The sequence below is a fragment of the Ciconia boyciana genome, chromosome 10, assembly GCF_034638445.1.
Source record: "Ciconia boyciana chromosome 10, ASM3463844v1, whole genome shotgun sequence".
Classification (NCBI taxonomy): Eukaryota; Metazoa; Chordata; class Aves; order Ciconiiformes; family Ciconiidae; genus Ciconia; species Ciconia boyciana.
Genome location: NC_132943.1, coordinates 27,400,818 through 27,426,098, shown reverse-complemented (window position 1 = coordinate 27,426,098; position 25,281 = coordinate 27,400,818). Strand labels below are relative to the sequence as shown.

Here is a 25,281-nt window from a genome sequence, read left to right as displayed (position 1 = left end):
AATCCTAACAGGGTATCTCATGACACCTAAGAATTCTAATGTGGTGTCATAAATCACTAATTTATTCTTGCTCCAGTATTGCTTGCAGAATCTATTCAGATAGATCACAGTTCTGTGTACTGGGGAGGAAACATGACAGGAGGGACAACTTGTTTAGTCTGGTAACAGCTTATGTCAAATACCTGAAAAGCTCTTATACTTGCATTGCTTCCTCTTTGATTTTGATCAGAGTCAAAATAAGTATATCTAGTTTGAAGCAGAACTTACTTTTGCAAGAGAAAGAAGCAGACTTTCAAGTACCTATGAAAGAGGAATATGGCATACAATCCCTATACGGACTTAGATTTTTCTGGATCATTTCAGCTGGATGTTTTCTAACATACTTGAATGCTCTTCTTTGTTTCCTGCTTTTTTCTTGTTTTCCTGTTCTCACCTTTCAATTTCTAATTGGGTCTAGTCCTCCAAGTCACTGAATAAATACCGCTACAGTGCTATAGCACTACCTTTGTAATGTGTGTGTCACTCCAGTGTGATTCACAGAATCGTCCTTTTTGTATGGGACACTTTAATTTGTGGATATTGTTATGTATCAGCCACTGCTGAGACTTGGCTTATACTGTGCTGTATCCAGATTATACAAAAGTGGGAGCTTGCAGGATTGGTCTGTCATATTTTCCCCATATGATAATTTCTGTCCTTTCTCCCTTTTAATGAACTCACACTCTTGTTTTTAGTCTTAAACCTACTTCTAAATACTTCACAATCCCATCTATAACTCTTACTCTTCACAATCCCATCTGTAACTATTACTCTAAATGATTTGCTTGATTTCGCAGAATGTAATGATGATGTAACTTCTCTTTACTCTCAGTTCACTGTGGTCTCAAGTAGCTGCTTCTGTTACGTGATAATTTTATTGAGCTATGTGTAAGCCTGAAGAACAAAATGGCCCCATTTCATATCTGACTCCTGGTTAGTGAGAATAAGTACCATCCAGATCTCTTCAAAATCTGTCTGCAGTGAAAAGCTCTTTTTGAAGGAAAAAGACACTTGCCAGATGCTTGCTTGCATAAATTTGAGTGACTAGGAAATGTAGAGAATAGGAAGAATGCTCAAGTTCTTTGGTTTGTGGTTTTTTTAAATTACAATTTAATGTGTATGTACAAGTTTCTTTCCTAAGTGTAAAGCATTCTAAAGAAATTCTAACCTCCTAAAGAAAGGTTACCTCTTACAAAATACATCTGCATTCATGTTGAGACACTTACACTGACTCAATGCAGAAGTGTACTTGTTCTGTATGTTCTAGAGCGAGGACATTTCAGAATGTATTTTTAAAGGCGTGTTTTTCCAGCCATAACTTTAAAGAAGAAAGGAATGAGACAGAATTTTAAAGACAAATGGGACCTTTCATGTAATAACCTTTTTATTTTTTGAACAAATATATACACCACAAAAAGTGATCAACTATGTTAAAAGCTGTATTACTGTGTGAAAGATGCGCATGCTGTAAAATCTCGGTGGATGTTTGCCATCAACATTTTCTTCTTAAACACTTTAAAAGGGACTGGACAAGGCTCTTCAAACACAGGTGATTTGCCATACCAAATGTTCAGATCTCTGAAATCCCAGGAAGATGAGGGCTGGGACTTCTGCATGGGAGCAGGCGGACTTCTGAGGGCTAGCGTGGTTTGGTTTCTGGCTGCAAGTACACGTCCTCTGCAGAGTTGGACTGGTCAGAGTATGCTGCTGCATGCCTTCCTAAAGCCAAGGTTTAAGATGCTCAATGTAGGTATTTTTTCAGAAGTGCTTTGCATCTGCTGCTCCCAGCAGTTTTTGGGAGGTCAGTGCTGCTTATAATCAGGTCACCTTTTAATTTAGATGCAGAACTTCAGGCAATCAGGGTTATTTTAAAATTTCAGGTTGTGGCTTTTAATTCTTAAATTAGTAGCAAGAGATTGCTTTAAGGTTTCATTTGTCCTGTATTAATGCCACTAAGACAGTAGTTTGTAGTAAAAGTGAGTTTAAAACTATTCTGTTTGTAAAAACAAAAGTGAAATTTGGGCAGTGGTTTCTTTTTGTTTGTCTGAATGTTAATTTTCTTTCTAGGCTGGCAGCTGGGATGCAGCCTGAGGGTGCAGGTGTGGTGTTTGTGTCCTTGCTACGCTCAGTTGTTCTTTTTGGGTGTGTCCATATTAAAAACATTTTTGATCACATCAGGAGTGCACTTTTGAGGCAAGTGTTCTGTTTTTCCCCATTAACCCTGCTTTGGTTTGTATTTCAGCAGTCTCAGACTTTTACCAACTGAAAGGTTTCGTTCCTTTGGATGAAAGTAACCAAAACGCGCAGTCCAGTAGTGTATGTTTCTCTTGCTGCAGTGATAATGGGCTAAAGCAGTACCAGGCTGGTGCTTTCTAAAATAAACCCCCTTTGAAAGGTTCTGGTGCTGTTACAGGTACTCAGCAGCAGCTGTCTGCTCCAACAGTCTGCCTTCTGGTCGGTGCAGCTTCCTAATGCAGGTGTTCATCTCTGCCACTTTTAAATGTATCCAAACCAACTGAGTTTCATTAAGATCTTATAGATTATTGAAATAATTAAAAACATAATTCAGTAATTACTATTTGCTTTCTGCAATCAAGCTTACGAGATTTCTGACAAGCCAGGATTGTTAAACTGTTACCTATTTTATTATTAAATAATTATGTTTGTAAGTTTATAGCATCTAAAACGATGTAATATAAAAATACTTTTGTTTCGAAACCTTTTACTTCAGGGAACGAAAACTACAACAGCGCTGTTGAAATAAAAATATACAGAAAACATGGGAGTAGGGGAAGTTATTTATGGTTTAAAAAATACATTGAAAAGTAACAAATACCAAAGCTCTAAGCAGATTAAATTTTCAGATGAAAATGTCATCTAAGCTCAGCTGAGTCGAGCATCTTGGTTGCTTGCCTTGAAATATGATACTTACACTTAAATGATTTAGTGTGACAGTGTCTAGCCTAGGTTTTCAGGATCACTAGTATTTTGTTTTTAAAAGCAATAAGGTACCTGGATCCTACAATTATTTTTAGTAATTATTTTTTGTTTTAACATTTGATGTGATGTATATCTTAATGTATTGTTTGTATTTTCTGTTTATTTGATGACAGAACTGTCAGTTATATGTAGCAAATACATAACTATGACTATGAACTCTGTTTATTTAGAATACTTGATCAGTGAGTCAGGCTTGAGGAGGAATTTGTACAAATACTAAAATTTTAAGCATGGTCTAGAGTTAGGAATGTGATTAAATACTCCATCCCACCATATAAATGACCCTTTAAATAACCTATTTCTGAAGTTGTTTCCATTTACCTACCTCTGACAAAGAACCAAACAGACTTTCTCCTGGTAATATACTTGTCTGGATAACAAGAGGAGTATTCTAGTATTGCTTGCGAATACTGCTTTTGGGGAGGATTGCTACGACTGCTTTTGTGTTTTGAGTGCGTGGAGGTGCGGTCTCTCATTCCTCCTGTCTAGCAGAGTGGTAGGTATGCACAAAGATCTGTGCTGCTCTGGTTCCTGGGCTGAAAAAGGGACCTTGCATTTGAAGCCTCTTTGCTTCTGAAAGCTGAATATAGGTACCCTCTGGCCTGGAAAGAGCTGTTCTGCAGAGCTCCCTGAGCCAGCCTTAGGCCAATCCAGAATATTTGGGTGGTGGTGGGAAAGAATAAAGCATAAACAGCAAGTTGTTTAGCCAAGAAAACGGAAATATTTTCTATTCGAGTCGCCCTAGACCCTTCTCCCCCTTATAAAGAGCCCTCCTCCTTTCTTCTCTACTGGTTTACCTTAAATAAAATACACACCTCCCCCCCAGATACATAAACCCATTCTTTGTGCAGCTTGGTTCATTTATCATGATGAGATTTTTATTCTCTAGGGACAAGTGCATATTTCAGGCTCTTGGATTGCTGTCCAGGGACTGTCATTTACTGTGTATTTGTGTAGCTCTCACAAGACTAACTTCTAGCTGGCATTTCTCTGTACAATAGTTTTAATCGTGAAGGTATTGACGGACTACTATAGACAGTATCTTAATACTTGTTTGAAGGCTGAAGATTTGGGTGTATATAAAAGTGGAAAGTATTCATTAGTCTCACTTGAACAGTCTACTGTCTTCCAGTGTTTCAGTAACATCTCCTGTCAGCATCCTTTTTGTTAAATAATTGTATTTGGGGCAGTGGGTACTGCTAGGGGCATTGGAAAGTGAAAAGCTCTGGAACCATTGTTTAGTGAGGCAGAGGAAATGTATTTGAAAATAATCTTAACCTCTGCTAGAGATGCAATAATAAACCTGCTTTAGAATAGAGAGCTTGCAGAACAAAATAATGAGTTGTTGTGAGTTGTCGTTATGCGCAGACTGTGATATATTGCCAACTTATTATTTCTGAGCTCCGCAGTGTGTCACAAATGCATGTATTTCTCTATTAAGGGACGCCTCTGCAATTTGGAACCTTATTTGTTGGAACTGGTCTTTGGTTCATGTTGTATAGCATTTTAAAAAAGAAAATGCTGATTTAGTAGTAAGCATTATTAGTTGGCTTCTAGTAACAATTTTGTCTGTTTGCTTTGTAGGTATGAAGCGTCCATTAAGTCCTGACCACGTCTTTGAAGATGGGATTATGAATCAACCAGCTGTTCTACAGGGCTTTGAAGAAAAAGGACTGAGGAATGACAGACAGGACTATCAATTAAGCAAAGAAAAAAAGAAGATACTGTTTTCCTTCTGTGAAGTGTGCAATATACAGCTGAACTCTGCAGCACAAGCTCAAGTTCATTACAATGGGAAGTCTCACCTGAAAAGAGTGAAGCAGCTAAATAATGGAAAACTCCCTACAAGTACAGCTCCTGGCACTTGGTTTGCAAGTACAAGCACAGGTACATTAGTATGAGATGTTAGATTTTGGTCGGGAGATCTGAGGAGGTTTTTAAGCTCTACCTTCCCCACCCAACATAACCATTAAACTTAATATAGTTTAATACTAGTAGTTAATAATATTTTGCCATGTTCAGAATTACTGGTGTATTTCTCTTCCTGTGAAACCAACTTGTATTAAGGCAATATTGCATTAATGCATGATTAATGTCTGTGTTGGGCCTTGTGTAGTTGAGATATGGTCTATTTAAAAATAGCTGTTGTGGGTTCAAATATTGTCATTGTCATCTGCTTTTGTTCCCAAAACAAAGTTCTGGAAGGATGCTATGGGTACAGGAGAAACTTTTCAAAGAAATGTAGTGGTGGGAACAGGAGGAGGAGAGCTGGAATTTACAGGCCTGGCCCTTTCATTGTTTCTGCTTTCAGTGATCTGTGTTTTAATTACTCTCATTAAAGTGAGAAGTAATTTGAAATAATACTTTTTACTTACTGGGCAAAACGAAGGTCCCAAATGCTTGGGCAAAACGCATTTAACATGCATAATGTAAAGGTGCAAAACACATAATGTGCTTTTTTGTTGTGGGTTTTTTTTATTTCAGTGTTAGACCCAGCTGATAGCTATTCTGAGAAAAATGTAGTATTTCCTTACTTCTCTATGCGTATAAGAACGTGAACACATGGAACAAATGATTCAGTCTTGTATGGTTGTAAGAGCAAGGATGTTGTGACTCTTCTTTCCTTTTTTTAAAGGGTCCTGGTGTGCTGTATGGTCTCTTGCTTTGATGTTCATAGTTTAAGGATTTTGCTGCAGGATTATCCTTTTTCTATGATGTTCCAACAGCATTGAAGAAAATTTGTTAGAGCAGTTTAAGGATGCTTTTCTTACTGATAGTTGAAATAGATACTTTCTGTCTTCCTTTCCATTTATTATTTTAAAGAAAATTCCGGGGAGTTGACATTCTGTAGCATCCAAAAGGACCAAAGTTGATCTTAAAAAGTATTCTTTACATCTCAAGCAAGTATAGCAAGTCATCCTTTCTAGTTCTGAGATAAATAAAATGCTGCAGGTTTAAGGAATTATTGTCTAGAAGAAGCAAAAGTTGCTGCTTATTATGACATGGTATTGATGAAGTAACAGATCTCAAATCTTCATGAAAAAAGTTTTATTAATTTTATGAAAGATTTTTTTTATTAGCCACATGAGGGGATTTGCTTTGGGTTTTTTTGGTTTTGTATAGAAACAGTCAAACTGCATTAAAGGGTTAAGCTTTTTCCTTTTTTTTTTTTTCTAATTTTGATTCTTGTTAACTGAATTTGACTTTTCTTGAAGTCTGTGGTATTGTTTTGTTTGGTTTAGAACCAACTAGTGTAAGGGCATCACTTGGGTAAGACCAGTGGTCCAAAAGATTAAATTCCTATTAAGTAACACCTAAATTACTTAATTGTGTGCATTCTTAAAATAACTTAATATCTATGAGACATTCTAATTTAATTTCAGTTCCTCTGTGTGGTGATAGAAAACATTTGAAATGTTTGCACTGCACGTTTTCTGTTGCTTTTTGTTAGCTGGACCCCTGCACCTGATGTCTTTGCAGTCATTCCTGGGGATCGCAGCTGACGCTCTGGCACCGTTGCTCAAAGAATGCCCTGATGCTGAGAATATTTTACGTTTGCTGGAACCCATGCTTTGGGGTTACTGTATAGCTTAGGAGTTAAAATTCATGTTTCTTTGTGCTTTTTTCACTGGTCTCTATATTAGACTATATCCTAGTTGTTTACTAGTTATGCGGGTCTATCCAGTGCATGTTGAAATAGGCATTCTGTTTTCATAGCTGAAGGCTGTTGGTTTCATAGCATTTGAAAGAAAGAAATGCCTTGCATAGGCAGTTTATTATTATTATTGCATAGACAATTTAATATACTGCTTTAAGAGCCAGTAGGAGAACAAGATTTACTGAAATGTAATTCTCAAAGAACACTTTCCAAAAATAAGTAGAAATTAATTTTCTTATAAATTGACATTCTCCAGGCTCAGTTTTAATCCATGTCCTCTTGAGTGTTATTACCCCTTGTAATGGGAGTGTGCCTTTCCCATTTCTTTGGCTAACATTGTAAACAGAATTAGTTGTGCAGATGGTAAGAGACCGACCATATTCATCTCACCTCACCAGTGAACAGACTTTATTCCACGTGCGAAGGAAGCGAAGAGCCCCTCTTATACTTCATTGTTATAACTACATCCCCTTCTAATGAACCAGGTTGTGAACAGTTCAGCACACCTCAGGAAGCTTTCTGCAAAGGTTCTTGCTAATCTGTGGTTGGAGTTTTCCCCTGTCTTCATAAGATGAATGTGAAATTAATAATGTTCCTGTTGGAAAATAAGGTGACTATAAAATATAAATTACCAAATATTCATTGACAGCACAGAAACCAGGATTACAGACCTGCCAGAACTGTCTTGCTCCTGTGTGACAGAACTGATCTGTGCACAATCATTGCCTTCAGCCTCCTTGGCTGTTGGACTTTCTTCCAAATGGGAAGAACACAAAGGAGTCATGAGACATATTTTCATATTCATCCTCTTCTGAGTTCCTCTCTGTGACAGGTGGCCTCAAGTTGTTATAAAGCGTCCTTTTAAGTGTTGACTTCCACTGTGTTTTACAACTATAACCTCAATTTGTTGCTCGTAACTTTCAGTAATAGGCAATAGCCCTTGTTGTACCACTATTGAAAAGTTTACTAAGATTTGATAACTGCGGAATTCCACGTCTTGGCAATAATAATATACATTGTTATAGATGAAGGGGTTTTATATATTTAAAGTCTAAATATCTTTTTAGGGATAACTTTAAAGTTACTTCTTTATATTTAGAGTAAGGGTATGATTGTCATAGAATTTCAAAAGGTATTTAGCAACTTTTTTTTCTTAAAAGCCTACTCTGTTTCAACAGGCTGTTGTTTATTTTGCCTTCTCCACCCCATTACTGAAATCTAGAAGCTATTTTGCTATTGTATCTGTACCTGCAATTTTAGTTACTTCACAGCAAGTAAAATTGCATATAAAATAAAGTTTACAGCTGCTTTAATTTATATTGACCAGATCAAGAAATTAATTGACTAAATTAGAAGGCTTTGGTGATTTGATCCACTCATTGAACACCTCATATTGTTTAGATTGCTGTTAAAAATAGTGTGTGTGAAGAAGACAGTATTCTACTGGAAAAGTATATTGCACACGATGTTAGAGCCTTCACTATTGCTTATGTTAGTGACTGTTCATTACCATTCGTACCCATCCTGTCTCACTGCAGCTCAGGCCGAAGTTTCTCAGCAATACCATCCCCAGGGGCCATCCCTGCCCTTGTGCCAGGCATATCTGATGTACAGCCAGGCTTCTGCCAGAAGGAAATAAATGAAGTTTCAGGAAAATAAGAAAGTATGTATTCGCTTCTGCACCTTGAATTGGAAATTATTTCAGTTATTTCCTGTAAGCAGGAAAAGAAAAGGTAGTTTCCTGCAGCCTTGGGGAAACGTATTTTGGAGTGGGCCTGTTAAAAGCTTTTCAGCAGCCTGTCTCGCTGGAGCCTGCAGCGGCGACAGCCGTGGGTCGGGTCACAGCTCCTCGGGGTACCCGAAATCCCACCTGCCGCCCCGAAAACAAGGGCTAAGGTATCTGCTCTTCAAAGGGGGGGAACCAGTTTTGAGAGTATGGTACGGACTTGGCTAATTTAAGATGGCTTGCCTCCTTACGTGCTGACAGATCGCTAAAGAGTTACCAGTTTAGGAAACGAAGGGGGGGCAGCACGCTGCGGGCGGAAGGGCAGGGGGCTGCGGGATGGCCAGGCGTCCACCAGGTGGTGCTGCAGCCCGGGCGATTGAGCAGCCGAGCCACGGCTGGGGGGTTGTTGGCTTGTTCTGCTGCTGTTACTTTCTTACGCTTTTTTTATTAAGCAAGCTATCTGTAGGGATAACAGCCAGTTGTTTGTTAATATAGGCTGCGGTCAGTTTTGTGGATGACTTCGTTGTATTCCTCCCAGTTCTCGTTTGGAGATGACACCAGTTTTGCTCCACAAAGTCTCATTACTTGTTCCCTGGGGGGGTATCTCAGGGTGAATCTCCTGATTCTCTCTCCTTTGCCCCTATCCTAACATGGGAATGGTCGGTGTAGTTTTAAGAGTGAGTGTGCTGGAAATACTTAGCAAAGTCCAAATTTTACAGATCCCTGGAAACGGGTAGGGTAGTTTCATTTTTGTTACAGAAAGTGCCCAAATTCTAGAAGTGGGCAAAGCAGAATCACTTTTTCCTGGGTCCTAGGCTGTTTTAAACAGCAGATGTGCTTTAGGGTCCGGATGCTACTCATCAATGCCTGTTTGAAGATCTTTCTGTAGGTTTGTCTGGAAGTGAGATTGGGACATCAGTCCTCTGGCAGTGTATTCTGGTAGCAGCTCTGCCTTTTTGCTCTTGAAATCTCTGACCTTGCAGGATGGTTTTGGAAATGCTGTGGGCCCCTATGCTGTGACTCTTTGTAGCGAACAGTCCTACAAGTTAATGTGTTCCCCTGTGATACTGAGGAAATAATTGCAGGATGATTTCCTGAGAGATTATCAACACGCAGGTGTGTGATCTGGCTCACAGCAATGACAACCAGGGCTTTGTTAAACTAGCAAAATAAATACATAAATGACCAGACTTCTGTTATGCTCATGACTTAAATCAGGTCACAAAAAGGGCCTGGTAATGCTAGTGCAAGGGAGAAGGTAAAACAGCAATCTTGGACATGGGAGGAGGACAAGGGAGTATGGAGAAGGCAGATTTTCTTCACTTTTCGCAATGGAGATTAGCACTGCTTTGACTCCTCGTGCGATGCCATGTGAAGTTGGAAGTCTAGGCATCCTTTCAAGTTAATGGAGGCAGGGAGGCTTACAATTAAAGTGCTCAGAATTATCCTTCAAAAGATCCATGGACTATATAGCTAGCTTACACATTAGTTTGCCAAATGTCTAGAGTTAGGAAGTGTGAATAGTGTCTTCAACAATGTCAAATGAAAAGGACCTTCTTAAATATCTAAGTTACATTAATAATTAATTTTCTAAGTATTTGACTTTTTCTTTCTCTCAAAAAGTAAAACTGACTATTGGTAGACGTTGAGAAATTATTCTGAAAATATTCCAGCTAGCCTTAAATCCACATGCCCACCTTTGGCCTGGTGCATATGAGGAAGACTTTTTTTTTTTTTAAATGAAACTGTAAAGAAATTACCTTGCCAGGTGACTAGGTCAGTGCAGGATTAAACAATGGTCTGTTACAACAGAATAAAACTGCAGCGCATTACTTGGATTTCAGTGGAGTTTTTCCTTGGTTTTTAATTGTCAGAAGAATCTGATCCTAAATGGAGGTATTTATATGTAGGTTTCAATCCTCAGCTGGGCCAAGACTAGCTTTCTGACAGGTAGCTTAGTTGCCATCTAAGACTGCTTTGTGCCAACTTAATGGTTGCTTACTTTAAGCCTTGTGATCTAGGTCCTCAAATTCCTTATCAATGTTTGCCTTTCATTTTTCTAAAAAAAGAACAAGGGTAATCTTTTATTACAGAAGATCTTTATGAATTATTCTACCAAGTACACAGAGGAATGCTAAGCAGCAACCAAAAGTATCTTGAAAAAGTTTGTGAGCTGAATCCTACTAAATGCGTGCATGCGTAGCTATAGAATTGGTGTATAAGACTATAGAGAAGAGGAGGAGGATAGTAGAAAGCACTGTGAGCTTACTCTTTCTTGTGTTATGCCAAAACCTTTTTTAGACTTGTAGAAGGTCAGCGCTTGTTCTGCCTTCCACATCTGCTGCCTACAGCCCAACCATTTGGAAAGCAGTTTGAAAAAAGCTGCTGCTGTGGGGGCACAAAGTGGAGCGGTGCCTCAGGGCTTTCTGCCTCTGCCCCCCGTGTGAAAGGGAGGTTGTTCCCCATTTTGCTATCCTATTTTGCTACTCTATTTGGAAAAGATTAGATTCTTTTGCTAAAAAGCAAAACTATTCCCTTTCTCCAATATAATAATAATAATGAAAGTTATGTTCCTATAATGCAACTTGGATTAGTGAGCTGTTGAGAAAGTGCTAGTATTTCACTTCTCACTACAGGGTATGTTGACTTCTTTTCTTATTCAGTGGTCTTTTGAACAAGATTGCATTTGGTAGATGGTTCCACATTCTTTCCATCACTTGAGTATCTTCCACAACTTAAGAAATATGTAATGTTACATAAGTTAACACTTTTCCTACAATATGAAATGTATTTATGATAAGTGATTGCTATTTTTCTTTCACAGCAGTAATGATTAGCTGCTGAAATTAAGGGGATTTAGTATATTGTTTTGGTGCACTTGATAATCCTTACAAAATGTTGATGATGAGAGTTAATATTAAGGGACAGAGCTGACATTAAAGATGGTTTCTTGCTTGCTAATAACTACATACTGTGTCTATAATACTTTGTTCTGCGTTTGAGTAGCTGCACTGTGAAAGTACTGGTAAACTTCATAAAAATAGTAAGTAGATGATATGTAGTCTTCAAGAAAAAAAAAGGAAAATTATTGTTTCATTGAGGTTGGTTGTTTTTAAGTAACTGTCAAATTGCATTAGAGCAAAACATTCAAAAATTCCCTAATGAAAAAAAGAAAACACAACCTTTTTTGAAGTTGGTAAAGGTTATCAGACCAATTATTCATTTGTAGCTTCCACTTCATTCTCTTGGAGGTGGGGAGCACGTGAATGACATTTATAAGCAAACAAATGGAATATGTGGCTAGTATGGAAAAAAGCGGCTTATGGGGGATGGTGCTTTGGGTGGAATGGGGAAGAGTTTAAAAATAAAATTGGCTACCACAGTTGGCACTCTTTGCCACTAGTTTGCCTAAATACATTCTCATATCAAAATACTCTGCAAAATTCCTTCTTGGAGAGTTTAACCTGTCTTCAGGGGCAGTTATGCTGTGGTAAAGAACCAGCATTTAAGACGTCAGATAATCAGGTGTTCTAGAGTCTAGGACCAAAAATACAGTTGCTCACCAGCCATGATTTCAAGCTGAGAAGTGGTGATGACACAACTTCTGCTCAGGTTGTCTCTCTTGTCACTTAAACAGCCTGGGCAATGGCCTGGAGAGCTACTGAAATCAGTTGAGTTGATGTTGCTGCAAGGATTTCTTCACCATTTCTTTGAAGGATGAGTCCACAGTTTACAGGTGTAGACAGCTGAGATGAAAAGGGATCTATAAATGCAGAGTCATCATTTTTATTCAGTATGTGTTTCCAACAGTGATTTCTGTATTAAAATGACTGGAAAAATAAAACAAAGTCAGATTTGTTTATTATTTTTATCTTGCAAAAGTAAATCAGATACAGTAAATCAGATAAGACAGTAAGTATCCTTATCTGTGATCAGATCCTGCCAAAATTTCTCTCATAGTTGTCTCATGACACAGTATATTTGGATAACTGTACAGGTATTATAATAAAAACTCCGGTGTCTTTCTATTTCTTCGCAAACTTAACCTAGTTGTGATTACATCTGATTCTTATTATGCTGTATATCTCTGTGGGTGTGAGTATGCACAGCGACACATGCCCGCTTACCTTTTTTGGGAAAGAAAATGTATGAAGTACCTGAAAAGACAAAAAGATTTACACAGTGGGAAGTCTGTGTGGGAGTAGGAAGAGCATGAATTTAATAAGCCATGGAGGGTTTTCATAGTAAGTAATTAAAAATTATTGTTGTTTTTGAAAGGCAAAGGCATTGGTCATGTAATGTCATGCTTTTAGTTGTTGATTCTTTTTTTGTTTGTTTGTTCAAATACTTAATCTGCTGGACTGTACAGATTTCTGCTGGGTCAGTATTCTAACATTTTTCATCTAAATATTTATGCTTCTCTTTAATAGATATCCTATGTGTTTATATATAATAGACTTTGTCTGTTACGTGGTTAAAAAGTACTTATTTGTTCATTTGCATAATTGTAAATTAATCTTATTTAGAAAAGCTGTAAGGAATCATTAACTTTTGTTGCTGGATTTTTTTCCAATAACGAACCTCATCACAATACAGGCTATTGATTCTCCTCTCTCGGGTTCATTGTAGAAAAGACAGAGCTATTTTTAACATTTACACAGTCTAGATAGATGATTCTTCGTTCTGTGTGGTTTGGAGCTGAATCTGTAGAGCCTTTCATAATCATATCCTTTTTTTTTTAATGGTTTGTTTGAATTTGATCACTGTAGCTGATTCCATGCATTGATAATGAAGGCTTGGGTTGCCTGTTTCTCAGCATAAATTCAGCTCAGACTTCTACTTTGACAGTGCTCTGTGTTGCGGTACGCATGAAGATACAGAACTGAAATTGCTTTGCTTTCTTTACAAATGACTCAGAGTGTGCTTGTCCTTCCCTAAAATGTTGCCAGCGTGTGAAGGATTTTCAATGAGCAATGCAATAAGCCGGCATCTGGGAAGGTTTGAGGCTGCACTGGTATAACAGTGTACTGTCACACAGATGATCAGGGCTGGAGTCAAGTCTCTGTAGCACCGTAGATCATATCGGTCATATACTGGAAGTTTTGTTTATGTAACTTGGTTGCTGTTTAAGCTGCTTAAATAGTCTTGCCATAATGTGGAGTGGACTTCCCAGTAGAGGTGAGCATGATTTTTATTATTAAACTTCATTGAATTGCTTTGTGGTATGATATTAAGAGTGGATGCTTACATGTTTGGCATTATTTCTGTGTGCATGTCATTTGTGTTTTAGTTATTCCAGTAGAAAGGATAAGAAAAATGTCAAGGCATATAATGCATATTTTTCTTCTCTTCTTATTTCAGTATTAAAAGTAACTCTAAAACTGTGGCAAGCTCCCTTTCCTTGCTTGCTGTTTGCAGAGGGCATCTTTCCAGTAGGTGACTTCCTATGCATTTTAAATGTTTTTGGAACATGTCAGTGATGCTGTATTATTGTTATAGAAAGACGCTAATTAGCAGTGTGACTAAATACCTCTTACCAGAGCTTGCTTTCTGGCTTGTTAAATCTCAAATTATAGTTATAATGATACGTAAAACACAAGAGCTGTCGGATTCTCCAGATAAACTAAGAAAGTAAAGAATGAAATAAACTGTATACTGGATTTGACATCTTGCGTATGTCTGTCATTGTTAATATTAAAAGTTATGACCTGTCATGCCCAGGATAGCTTCCAGTAATTCATTTGCACTGACAGCTTGCTTTGAGAAGGGTATAAAATTACTGTCGCTTCTCCCTAACCAGTTAAATTTGAGATTTAGTGCAGTAAGTTTTATTTAAGGGAACAGATAGTGTGCTAAAGGTAGTCTGTGAAGTTCTAGTAGTAAATCTTTAAGCTCAAAAGAATCATTATCATAAAGTAAATAGACTTTGTACCTCTGTGTTTAAAAAAAAAAAAAAAAAGTTTTTGAGAATTTCACCTATAGCAGAACACAAAAAATTAGTTCCACTGGGTTACTTATTAAGCATTGCTGTTCTGCTAGTATGTTTAGATTGTGGTGAGACCTCCTATGATTATATTTATGTTTGCTGATAGTAATTTTTTTAATAAAAGAAGGGAAGATGCTGAAAAATATTTCTTAAAATGTTTTTCTTGCTTGCTATAGAAATGTCTATGCTTACTATGTAAAGACTGCTGTGGCTTTTTTTTTATGAGGAACTAGGACAGCTCATGCGTTTTCCTGCTAAATATATTTATGAGGCAGCTGTTTTATAGCTTTCAGCTCTGAAGTTATAGATAAGTGTGTATTTGTTTGACAGAAGATTCGAGAATTTCCATTTACTGCCAGTACATGTAAAGCTTGGCTAAGCAGACTGCATCAGGAGCACACACCATTTGTATTAGCCAATCTGTCTTTGCAAGTCCCAGGGCCACTATCTTGCTAGAAGCCACTGTGTGCTTTTGAAAGCATGAAATTAGTTTTATACTGAGCACATGGTCTCTCATTTAGCAGTTCTTTTTATGGTAATGGTCAATTTATGGTTCAGTGCCAGAATTTTGGTGTTCTGTCAAAGCTGATAGCTTCTGCTAAGGTGTTCTTTGGAGATAAAAACAAACAAACGAAACCCAAAACAACACCCCCACCCCAAAAAAACCCCTGACAAAAATGCGGTTTGTGGTGGGGGCTCTAGGGAGACCCTAATAAAGGAAAATTCTCCCCAATGACCTAAACTACTCACATTTCTGATAGCATTTTGGAGTTATTTTGTTGTAGTCTTTCAGATAACATTTGTAAGCATACGTTTGTCATTTGTGACATAAAATTATTAAATTCATTGTCACCTTTTTACGCTTCATACAGAGTTTTATAATCGTTTTGCAATAAGCTTTTTTTTCATGACATGGAAAATTACTATCCCTTGATGCTAATTTGTTTTGTGTGTTTAAGGATCAAGGACAAAACACACTTGAAAAATGTATATGAAGCACCCTAAACATTCAGGAGAGGTGCTTTTTAGAAAGCAACTTTAGAACACGTTGCAGACTTTGCTCTTTCTTCGGACATCTATAGGAGTCAAAATAAGTTATTAGTAAATACCTTTGTAAAACCTCCTTTAATACATATAATTCATAAATTGATGAGCCAACTTTTTTACCCGCATTTCATCCTTGGAAGAGGGCAGTCCCACTTTGCCAGATTGCTGACTGTTCCCTTACTAGCTACCCTTAGTGAAAGATTAAGGTGGTTAACATCGTGCACTATTAGGCTTCACTTGGGTTACTTTGTCCAGCTTACATTAATCACTCTTGTATATTAGGTAATTTTAAGTTGCGCTCCATAATTCTGACTTGATCCTGCAATAAGCATTTTTTTATGATACAATATTTGCTTCTTTGCTAAGTTCTGTCTGCAAGGGGTGAAATCTGACTTTGCGTTTTGTGTGGAAGATGTGGTGGGCTCTAGAACAGGTAGCATTTCTTCTCTAACTGCTGAGAGATCCTGATCAGCTACTGATATGCATTCCTGGGAAAGAAGCACCTGGAGGCCATAGCTTCCAGAAGCTTACTTAAAAAGTAAACTTAAGCTGGTGTACCAATTTTGTATTATTCCATCATCATGGAGGAGGAACAGAAGTAGAAGCTACAGAGACTACTGCGCTTTGTCAAAGACGCTTGGAAGGTGCAGCAGAGTATCACTTCAACAAAGCTCCTTTCCCAAAGCTATGTTGTTTCGATCATCCTGTAGTCACAAAATAGATGCAGACCGACAGCTTGGTTTTTTTATACAGCTTTAAAAAAGAACAATGATTGCTGTCATTTTAGGACCTTTGAATAAATGTACTTGCTATTCTTCAGCATGTGTTTAAAGGCTACCAGGCAGAAAATATTGTTATGAACATTTGGAAAACAATGTGTGACATGTCACTACCATGACATATAAAACTTGTTTTATTTCTTTAAGTGCTTGAGCTAGAATGCCTTTCCTTGTCCTTATATTCTTTTGGGGATTCTTTTTATCCATGCTTTTTATCACCATAAATACAAGCTTGTCACATTTCAAGCTGGCTAGTTCTTTGTTCCAAGACGTTGTTGTTTGTAAGGTGCTTTCAGCTTCAAAGATCTTGCATCCTCTTCCAAGTGTCTTTATTGCTGCATATTTCCCCTCCTGCCGTTTCACATTGGTAGGTAAAGTGAGAAGCAAGATCTAGTGTGCTAGTTACACTGGGCAAAACTACTTCACTTCCTGGTGGGGAGCTCTACTGTTTCAAGAGCCATTTCTATATCAGATTGCCAATTATCACGTGGCACCATAGTTTTAATTTCTTCTCCTTCAAAAGACATTAGTGTTAATGTATGGTGATCTTTTGCAGTTTGAGAGCGTTCGGGGGATACCAGCTGCATTACTGCAAGGTTACTTACAAGGAGATTCTGAAGGAGAAGAGGATACTGTAAGCTAAAAGGAAAAAATGACTGGGGAAGTGGTATGGGTTTGTGAGCAATTCCATGCTGATCACTTGACTTTGGGACCCAAGGCTAGCCAAGCTCTTCATGGAAATCTTGAATTTGCCTTTTTTAGTGAAGGTCACTGATGATTCCTGCCAGAGGAGCAGAGTAAACTGAGAACTGTAGTTCCCTGTGGCAGCTGTGTTGAAGCCCTGCTGCTGAAGCTGGAGTTTATATATGTTTTTCCCTGTCTATAGGCTAAAAAGCCAGAGATGTTCTGGAGTTCTCACCCAGAATGTTCAGCCAAGAAATTGTGTGGTTTTTCATATGCTTTCTGTTCTGTTGGATTCTGAGCAGTGCTCATAACCTGCCTTTGAAGGGAAAATTAACTGAATAACTTCCCTCTTTCACATATGCTTTTGTTCCTATAAGGACTTTTTTTTTTTTTTTAAGTGAGGAAAGCAGGGTACTTTTTGATCTTTACAGGTGTAAGGAGGGTGCTTTTGTATTGACACCAGCAGTTAGGGCAGATGAAAGGCTAAATTCCTTAGCCTTGCCTAGGTCCAAGACCTACCCTGGAAAAGTTTTTTGTCTGTGATAGAGCAGTGCAGATCTCAGGAGGAGATGAGAAAGTCTTTTTAATACTCTGTGAATAGAGAAATACAGCTTCTTTAAGGACTGAGATTTTAAAATTCATATAGTGTGTTGTAGGAGCTACATGACGGAAAGGATATGACTGTGAAAGCTCAGTGGGCAAAACTTTTCCTGGTAGGCAACTTGTGAAAGTGTCAGACTTTCAAGAATTTGTGGTATGATGCGTTTGGTGATACCACTTGTTAGTGTATGTGGTTGCTCTGAATGGTGTATGAGATCTGTGTTTCAGATCACCTGTGTTCAGCTGGTTAAAGGATGTTTCCAGGTCTAGGGACTTCTGAGGTTATCGTGGTGTGTTCTTTTTTTGGATTTTTTGTTTGTTTTGTTAGCTATTCACTTGGGTAATATTTGTACTTCTACTGAGCTAGAAGAAGAGACAGAGCAGGTCTCTGGTGTGCTGGTTTCCATTTTGCTCTCTTCAAGCATTCTGTAATGACATAATTAGAAGTCAGAACATATCGTCTGGAAGTTTGTTACTTCCACCCAGGGGCCTCCATTTTCTTTCTTTAGGATACTTCATAGTAGGGGGAGCAGAGAGAGGAAGAGGAGGGAAGAAATCCATGAAGGAAGTTCTTAAAATTGTCTGTCTGTCTTTTCAAACTGAATTCAAAATATTCACATATGTGCAATCTCCTCTCGCTCAGCCTGGGGTGTTTGCAATGATGACATCCTGAGATGTTTCATAATAGGTAGAATGAAACCACAGTTCTGGGATGGAGCATTTAAATGTGACCAGGAAAGGAGGCTTTTTTTTATCAGCAGAACACACTTAAATGGAACATGAAGAAAATGAAGAGGTGAGGGAGATTTCTAGGCTTCAGAGTGGCACATCTGGATAAAGAGTCACAGAAATCACTTCATCAAGAAAAAGCAGACTAGTTGGAAAGAACTGAAGTTTATTGTTAGGAATTGCAATTAAGTGTATTGTGGCCAGCTTTGTTAGTGGTACCATTGAAGCCTGTTATGTCTCTAGTAAGGTTCTGAATAGTAAAAATCCATCCTCTATTAAGTAATCATTGTAGCAACCTCTTTTTAAGGAAATGTAAATAGCACTTGGCACCTGTGTACCCAGGTTATTTCTGAAAATAAGATTTAAGCTTTTCAGTCACTTTGGCTGGTGAGCAGGGCACAGGCTTTCAGAAGAGCCAAAGCTGGAACACCAGAAGTTTATTTGCTGGGGATTAAATCATCATGAAAACATCCTCAGGTTCTTTTTGTGGACTTGATTATAAAGAATGCTTATATGAAAGTGGTGTAGTACCAGATTTTTTTGTTAATAACTCTTGACAGAAACAAGGAAAAATCTGGCAGAAACAAGTAAAAATATTGTTGTCCCTTCATTTTGTTTGTCTTTGCAAACACTTGCTCATTTTAATAATTTATCCTCTCTAACAAGTATTTCTCCTTTGAGGCAAAATATTTTTTTTTCCTTCCCTCCTTCCTCAAAACAAACAAGTCAAATTACTTTGTTTTAGAGATTACTTCAGATTACCTTTGCTGGAAAAACAAGTATTTGAGTTGATATTGTTCTCTTAATTGTGTACTAGACTTCTACTCTGGAAGTTATTGCATGGTATCTATGCCATGTTTATATCCTTCTGTAGGTAATGTTTCTCAATTGGATAATCAATGAAGCTTAAAATGCAAATCAATAAAGTAATAATTTACCAGCAGCTAATGAATTAAGTCTGTAATCTAGTTATGGTTTGTAAGGAAATACTCACCCATTAATATCTGTGTGACAAAGCTATTTACTTAAAATACTTTATAAATTCCAAAATTTTAGAAGATTTTTGTTGCAAATAGTCAGTGTTTGGTACTTAGTGTTTCATATTGTTCACTAACAGTTATTCAGTTAAGAGGCAGAAACAGCCTGTTATTCAATAGGTATATCAGGAATACCCACTAGCAAAGAAGTGGTAAAAATGAGAAAAGTATAACTTATGGAAAGATTAGTTTGAAATATGTATCCAAGCTATTGAGTAATTATGGAAAAAAAAATATTTGAATTGACGTAATTTCGTATGTGATTTGCTAAGTACAGCTATATAATTGCAATTTTTAATTTATAAACAGATACTGGATTTGTAAACGTTTGTCAAATAGTCTGACCAGCTTTTACCCAAAACTATCATGTTGTTCACAACATGATATTTACTCACTGATCAAGCCCAAGTTTACTAGAGTCTTCTGAGAAATGGGACAAAACACAATGAGCTCTTGCAAGAGCGCATAAAAGCCGCTGGAGATTTCCATGTTCTGCAGGTGCTCTGCAACCTAAACACGTGGCTTCTCCTCCTGCTTTCTTGCATGCACATGCCCACTTGTTGGAAAGATGTTAATGGGCTTGGTGGTGAAGAGGGAGAGATTTTGGGTTAGAGCTTAAGTATGATGTACCAATTAACTCAAGAAGTAAATTAAAATAAGAGGAAGGAATTTGTGAAAGCAGAAGGCATTGCTGCATCCTGATGCATGAAATGAAACAGCAACATGGCTGGAGTCAGGGTGTTCCAGACTTTTCAAAGGCCAGCTACCCTCACACGTGCGTTTTATCCGAGACTTTAGTGATGATTATTCATGCACCTAAGGTTAAACATTTATGTAAGCGTTCACAGGTTGTTGGGTATGGTTTGTGAATAGGAGTTTGAATTGGAGCAGAAGAAAATAAAGCTTCTGGCCATTGAAAATTCTGTCTTAAGAAAGGTTGCATTAAGAAGTAACACATGATCTTTTTGGGGATAGGCCTAAAGAAATACTACTTGAGGAGATGCACACTGGATTTTGATTTTTTTTGTTGTTGTTCTGTTTTTCACTTTCAGGCTGCTAGTTTGATCAGTTCTCTTATTTTCGTGCCTGCAGAAAGTGAAGCTAATGCGAGGTGTGCAGCAGTGCAGTACTCTGCCCCAGAAGGGGGGGGATGCTGGAACATCCCAGGGTTTTGCCCACATCAACTGTGCTTGTAAACTGGAAGTGACGTTGATCACAGCTGAAGAGGCAAATGACTAGACAGTGTGAATTCTGTGGTGTATTTTGGGGGGGTTTGTTCTGGGTTTTCATAAAAATTTTTTTTTTTAAATCTAGGAAACCTTGTGGAGAAAATTTGTTTTGAGGAAGTGCGCAATTCATCAGAAAAATAATTCTGAAGAAATGCACAAACATTTTATTTTAAGTATTTTGTGTTGCTTTATATTTTTATAGCAAGAGACTAGTGTTTGAATAAATATGGTGTACTTCACCTTTTTATCTGTGTTTAGAAACACAATTTAATATGCCACACTTTTTATCATCAGCAGTCCATTTTATGCATAATAGGCATGCTATTAAATAATGCAAAATTCAAAAGATTAAAAATAGCTTTATAAATAATATTTTTTTCAGATGATTTAATTTTTATTATCATTGTTTCAAGTAAGACTTCCAGCCACCTTTACTGAAGCCTCTTTTGAAGAGAAGCTTTGTTGAGTTCTTTAATTGATGGTGTAGGTTTCTTTGGGTGGTGGTCTTTTATATACAAGAAATATATTTGAAGGGCTGTTGATTTAGTGAATACCAAACATCACTGAAATTTAAAGACCTATTTGAAACTGAAGTTATATATTTCAATCGCATTTTATGTCAAGACTCCAATGGCAGAAGGAAAGAACATGTTTTAGTGGATAACATCCCATCTGTTCCATCTTATTGCACTGGACATCTACCCCGGCAAGGACAGGCCATGTTTACAATCATAATGTACTTATTTTTGCTTAAATTCTTGGGAGGTGATGGAATGACAGACACATACTTTCTGTCTTAGACTAAATGCAGTTATTTTTCCATCTTCTTCCAGTTTTGCTTCAGAAATATTGCTATGATTATCCAGACTTGAAGTCAGTGGATGAATTGGGCAAATAAAGCTATCTATACTTTTAAAGTATTTCTACTTCGTACTGCTTTCCTCATTTGAAATCCTGGGGTTGCTTTGATAGATAGCAAGCACGCTACCCTGGTTGCTTCGAGTCTTCCCTTTGCAAGGCTGATGCAATGCATCAAAGTTACTTTAACTGCTTTAAATAACTAAGAAGAATCCTAATCACAGAAATTGTCATGCATTAATTGAATAACTACGGAGTGGAGATCAGGAATGTGTTCTTTCTGCTGGCTGCTGATTAGCAGGCTGTTGGACTGCTCAGTCTCATCCATCTTGTACAAGGGGTTATCATTCTCAGAACTGACAGCCATACACTATGCAGGAGGGAGCTGATCCAGCCCCTCTGAAAGAGGATGTGCCTCGTTTGTTCAACAGCGATCTCGCTGTGGCAAAGGCATACTGCTGGAAAAACATGGGGAGTTTAGAAAGATCGGATGAGGTGCCCATGTACGAGATGGGAAGTGTGCATGGAATCTGGGTGAAAAAATGGCAATTTTTATTCTGTCTTGAGTGGTCAAAAACATGTAGCTAGAAATGATATATCCTAAAATGTGTCAAAAGAGCAGCTTTTAGTAGGTAGTTGAGTGCTGATAATCTGCAAGAAACTGATATGCTACTGTAAATATGCTACCTATCCTGAAATTGAAATCCCTTTACTCACTGTATTATTTTCTAGGCTATCTATTGCATGAACATGTTGTTGTTTATTGCCTGCCTTTAATAGAGTTCTAGGGTCAGTAAAAATTGTATCGCAAACTCAAGGTTTCAGGTGTTACATAGTTGTTAGAGCAACAACCAGTAACAGTGCAGACCCGCAGTGGAGGACTCTTTGAGGAACCACAATCTTGTAGCAGCAGTATCTTTTTTTTTTGTCCTTTTTTTTTTTTTCCCCTTTGATCTTGTTGCTGAACGTTAGTGAAACATGACCATGCTGTTGTGATGTGGAGTAATCAGCTGCCAGAGTGAAGTGAAGTCTGAAGGGACATCTACCAATTAACTGAAAATAATGAGAAAAATCTTCTTGTTACACTAATCAAAGCAAACTTGTTACCAAGAAATTTGGAAGTCAACAAATTTGTAAGCCATGTATGGTCTACCCTGACTCTTCTGGTATAAACAAAATCAGAATCAGTGCATCCACTGGGGCTTATAGACTCTGAGGACCAAAGGAATCACTGAGTCTTATCTCCTGTACAATACCAGACAAAATAATCTCAAGCATTAATTCCTTCAGTAGAAGAAATTGCTTTCCCTAACATGCCAGTGCTTGCTGTGAAGTCCAATAAATCTGCAATTGAACTAGAACACATTATTTAGAGACACATCCAGGTTCAATTTAAGGACTTCAGGATGTGATGAATTTACTTGTTAAACTGTTGAATTGTTTAAATAACCCCTTACCTTTGCAGTTAAGAACTGCATCTTACTGCCAATTTGAATTCTCTAATTATGAGCCAGGTGGTGCCTTTTCTTCCCTACTGTTAAAGAATGCCTATTATTATATTTATTCTCCCCTTAAAATGGCAAGGTAGCTTCATTTAAAGTCCAGCACTATTTGTATTAACTGTGCAATTACAAACACAGATCATGTAACATCTGGGAAGAGTATGTATTACTTTTTTGTTTTAATAACATGGTTCGCATCAGTGGTCTTAGTGACTCTCCCATGAATCAGAACGACAACTTTGCCTCCACAATAGTGGACTGGTGGATCCTGGTTTTTAAAGTCTCCGCAACATACTCCTAACAGTAACAAATGCTCTTTCAGCCAGAACCGAGTTCATAAAGCTCTTTCTTAGCATCAAGTTAGGAGCATGATACCAATACTTCCCAAGATTTTTCTGGACTTTTGCTGTCTTTTCCTCTGCTCCAGTTAATCTTCAGCTGGCAGGATCAAGCTTTTCTCAGTGAGCACTTGTGAAAGGACAGTCATTTCCCAGGTCAAATCCCTTGCTTATGTTATACGCTGCTTGTTTTGCTCTTCTGTAGAGGTCGGCTTCCCTTTCTAAAACTGTATGTTAAATACTGAAAGGCAGCTATGCAGCAGCTCTATGTCAAGTTCTTGATACCATCCTGGATGTGCAGTGACCTTTGTCACCCAAAGTTATTTTACCGATTGTTTAATTTTTTTGCAAATGCATGAAGCTTAATATCAATGGGGGTGGTGTAGTTTTAGTCCGATTTCCTTTACATGATGTGTGCTTATCATTTCACCTAATTTTCTTGGTATTAATTTCAAAGACTTTTATTTATCTAAAGCATACTTTCAGTGAAGACGCAGAAAACGGGGAATACAGAATCTTCTGCCTATTTCCTAACCAGCTTGTAAAGACACTGTATATACGATTTACCTGTCAGATGTTCTCTTACAGTTTTACCTGAAGTTTTGGAACTAAGAATATCTGTAATCTAACAATGTAAATAACTTTGTTGAGTCTTTATCTTTTTTGGTACATTAGTACTAGTACCTGACAGGCATGCCCATTAGCCATTGTCTTTTTCCCACTTCATGGGGATTGTTTAGAGACAGTATCATACAGTGTTACATTCAGACTGTTATCCTTGGGGTGTCTTTAACTCCTTTGGAGCATGTCTCCAGCACCCACATCCATCTATCCACAAAGACTTCTTTCTGTAGTTTGTGGTAAGAGTGGTAGCACAGCATAAGCATACTAATTTATTTGGATGACTAATTCCTTCCTGTTTTACTTAAGGTAAGATTCTTACAGTTTAGTTGCACAAAACTGTCTTGACAAGATGTCGCTGTTAACAGGCTTGCTCTTAAGTCTGTGACTGTAATACATAATACTAATCTGTTTAATACCTTGCAAGCTGGCGTTCAGGATTTCTGACTCCAGAGATTGTGCTGCCAAAATATGGCTTTTTTTTTTTCCTGATAACAAACTTTCTCTTACAGAAGTGGGCGTGAAAAAGCTCTGTGAATTTAAGTATTGCTTGGGATTTATTTCTGCAATTTCTGTATTGCTTGCAAACTTGACCTTTACCTAAGCGCTTCTCACTTCTGCGTCAGCATGACCCCTGATCCATATGTGTACCTGTATTCAGGGTTTTGAGAATGCTGTCCGTGAATAAATCCAAAAATATGTTGCAATTTTGTATTTTAAGAACTCAAAATCACAACATGGTTTGAATTAAAAAGGAAGTTGTTTGGTAGCAGAATCTAAAGTGGAAACACTCAAACTAAAACAGAAATAGAGTTCTGCTCTTCTGCACGTCATTGAATATCTGGGAAGGTTGGTCACTCCCGAATTGTCTGCTTTTTTCCCTGCTGTGTAAGCCCTCCCTCTACTTCCCACTACTGGAGTTAAGTAGTTACCCCAGGTAGGTTACTTTTTTTTCTGAAACATCTTACACTCTTGTAGTCTAAACTGAAATTTTATGTAATCACATGGTAGTATTTTCTCCCCTTCTCTTATATTTTTCTTCTAGTGTCAGAGTTTATAACTGAGTTTTCTCTACAGTGAAGTAAAAATGTGGTGTGCTTCCCTGTGACATATTCCTTTAGCTGCAGAATTCAATTCAGTTTAACATGTGTAAAGTTGTTTCATTTTTGGTTTTAGTTTTTTTTTTTAATAGAAATAACTGTTCAGGCTTTTTTTAATGACAAACCTAATGTTGCTTATTCTGCTTCATGTTTCAGCTCAGAGTATCTGAGTATTTTGAAACACAGTTTTGGAAGTTGCTGGTAACCGCTGAACAAAAAGGCTTCTTTTCTGGTAAATAAAACACTTATAGAATCTGAGAATTTGGAAGGAAAATATTTTCATCTAAGGTAGTGAGCTTGGCTTGGTTCCTCTAAAATGACAACACGTAGAAGTGTTTTTCCTCTTTT

General features: G+C 37.6%; 1 protein-coding gene across 1 annotated transcript in view; it reads left to right on the top strand.

Annotated features, from left to right (window-relative positions):
* ZNF385B (zinc finger protein 385B) overlaps window positions 1-25,281 on the top strand; it is a 169,652-nt gene that overhangs the window by 27,324 nt on the left and 117,047 nt on the right. Inside the window, exon 2 of the mRNA XM_072874545.1 lies at window positions 4,624-4,926. Coding sequence (XP_072730646.1) covers window positions 4,626-4,926 — 301 coding nt within the window. The 5' untranslated portion in view covers window positions 4,624-4,625. The remainder of the gene's footprint in view (window positions 1-4,623; window positions 4,927-25,281) is intronic.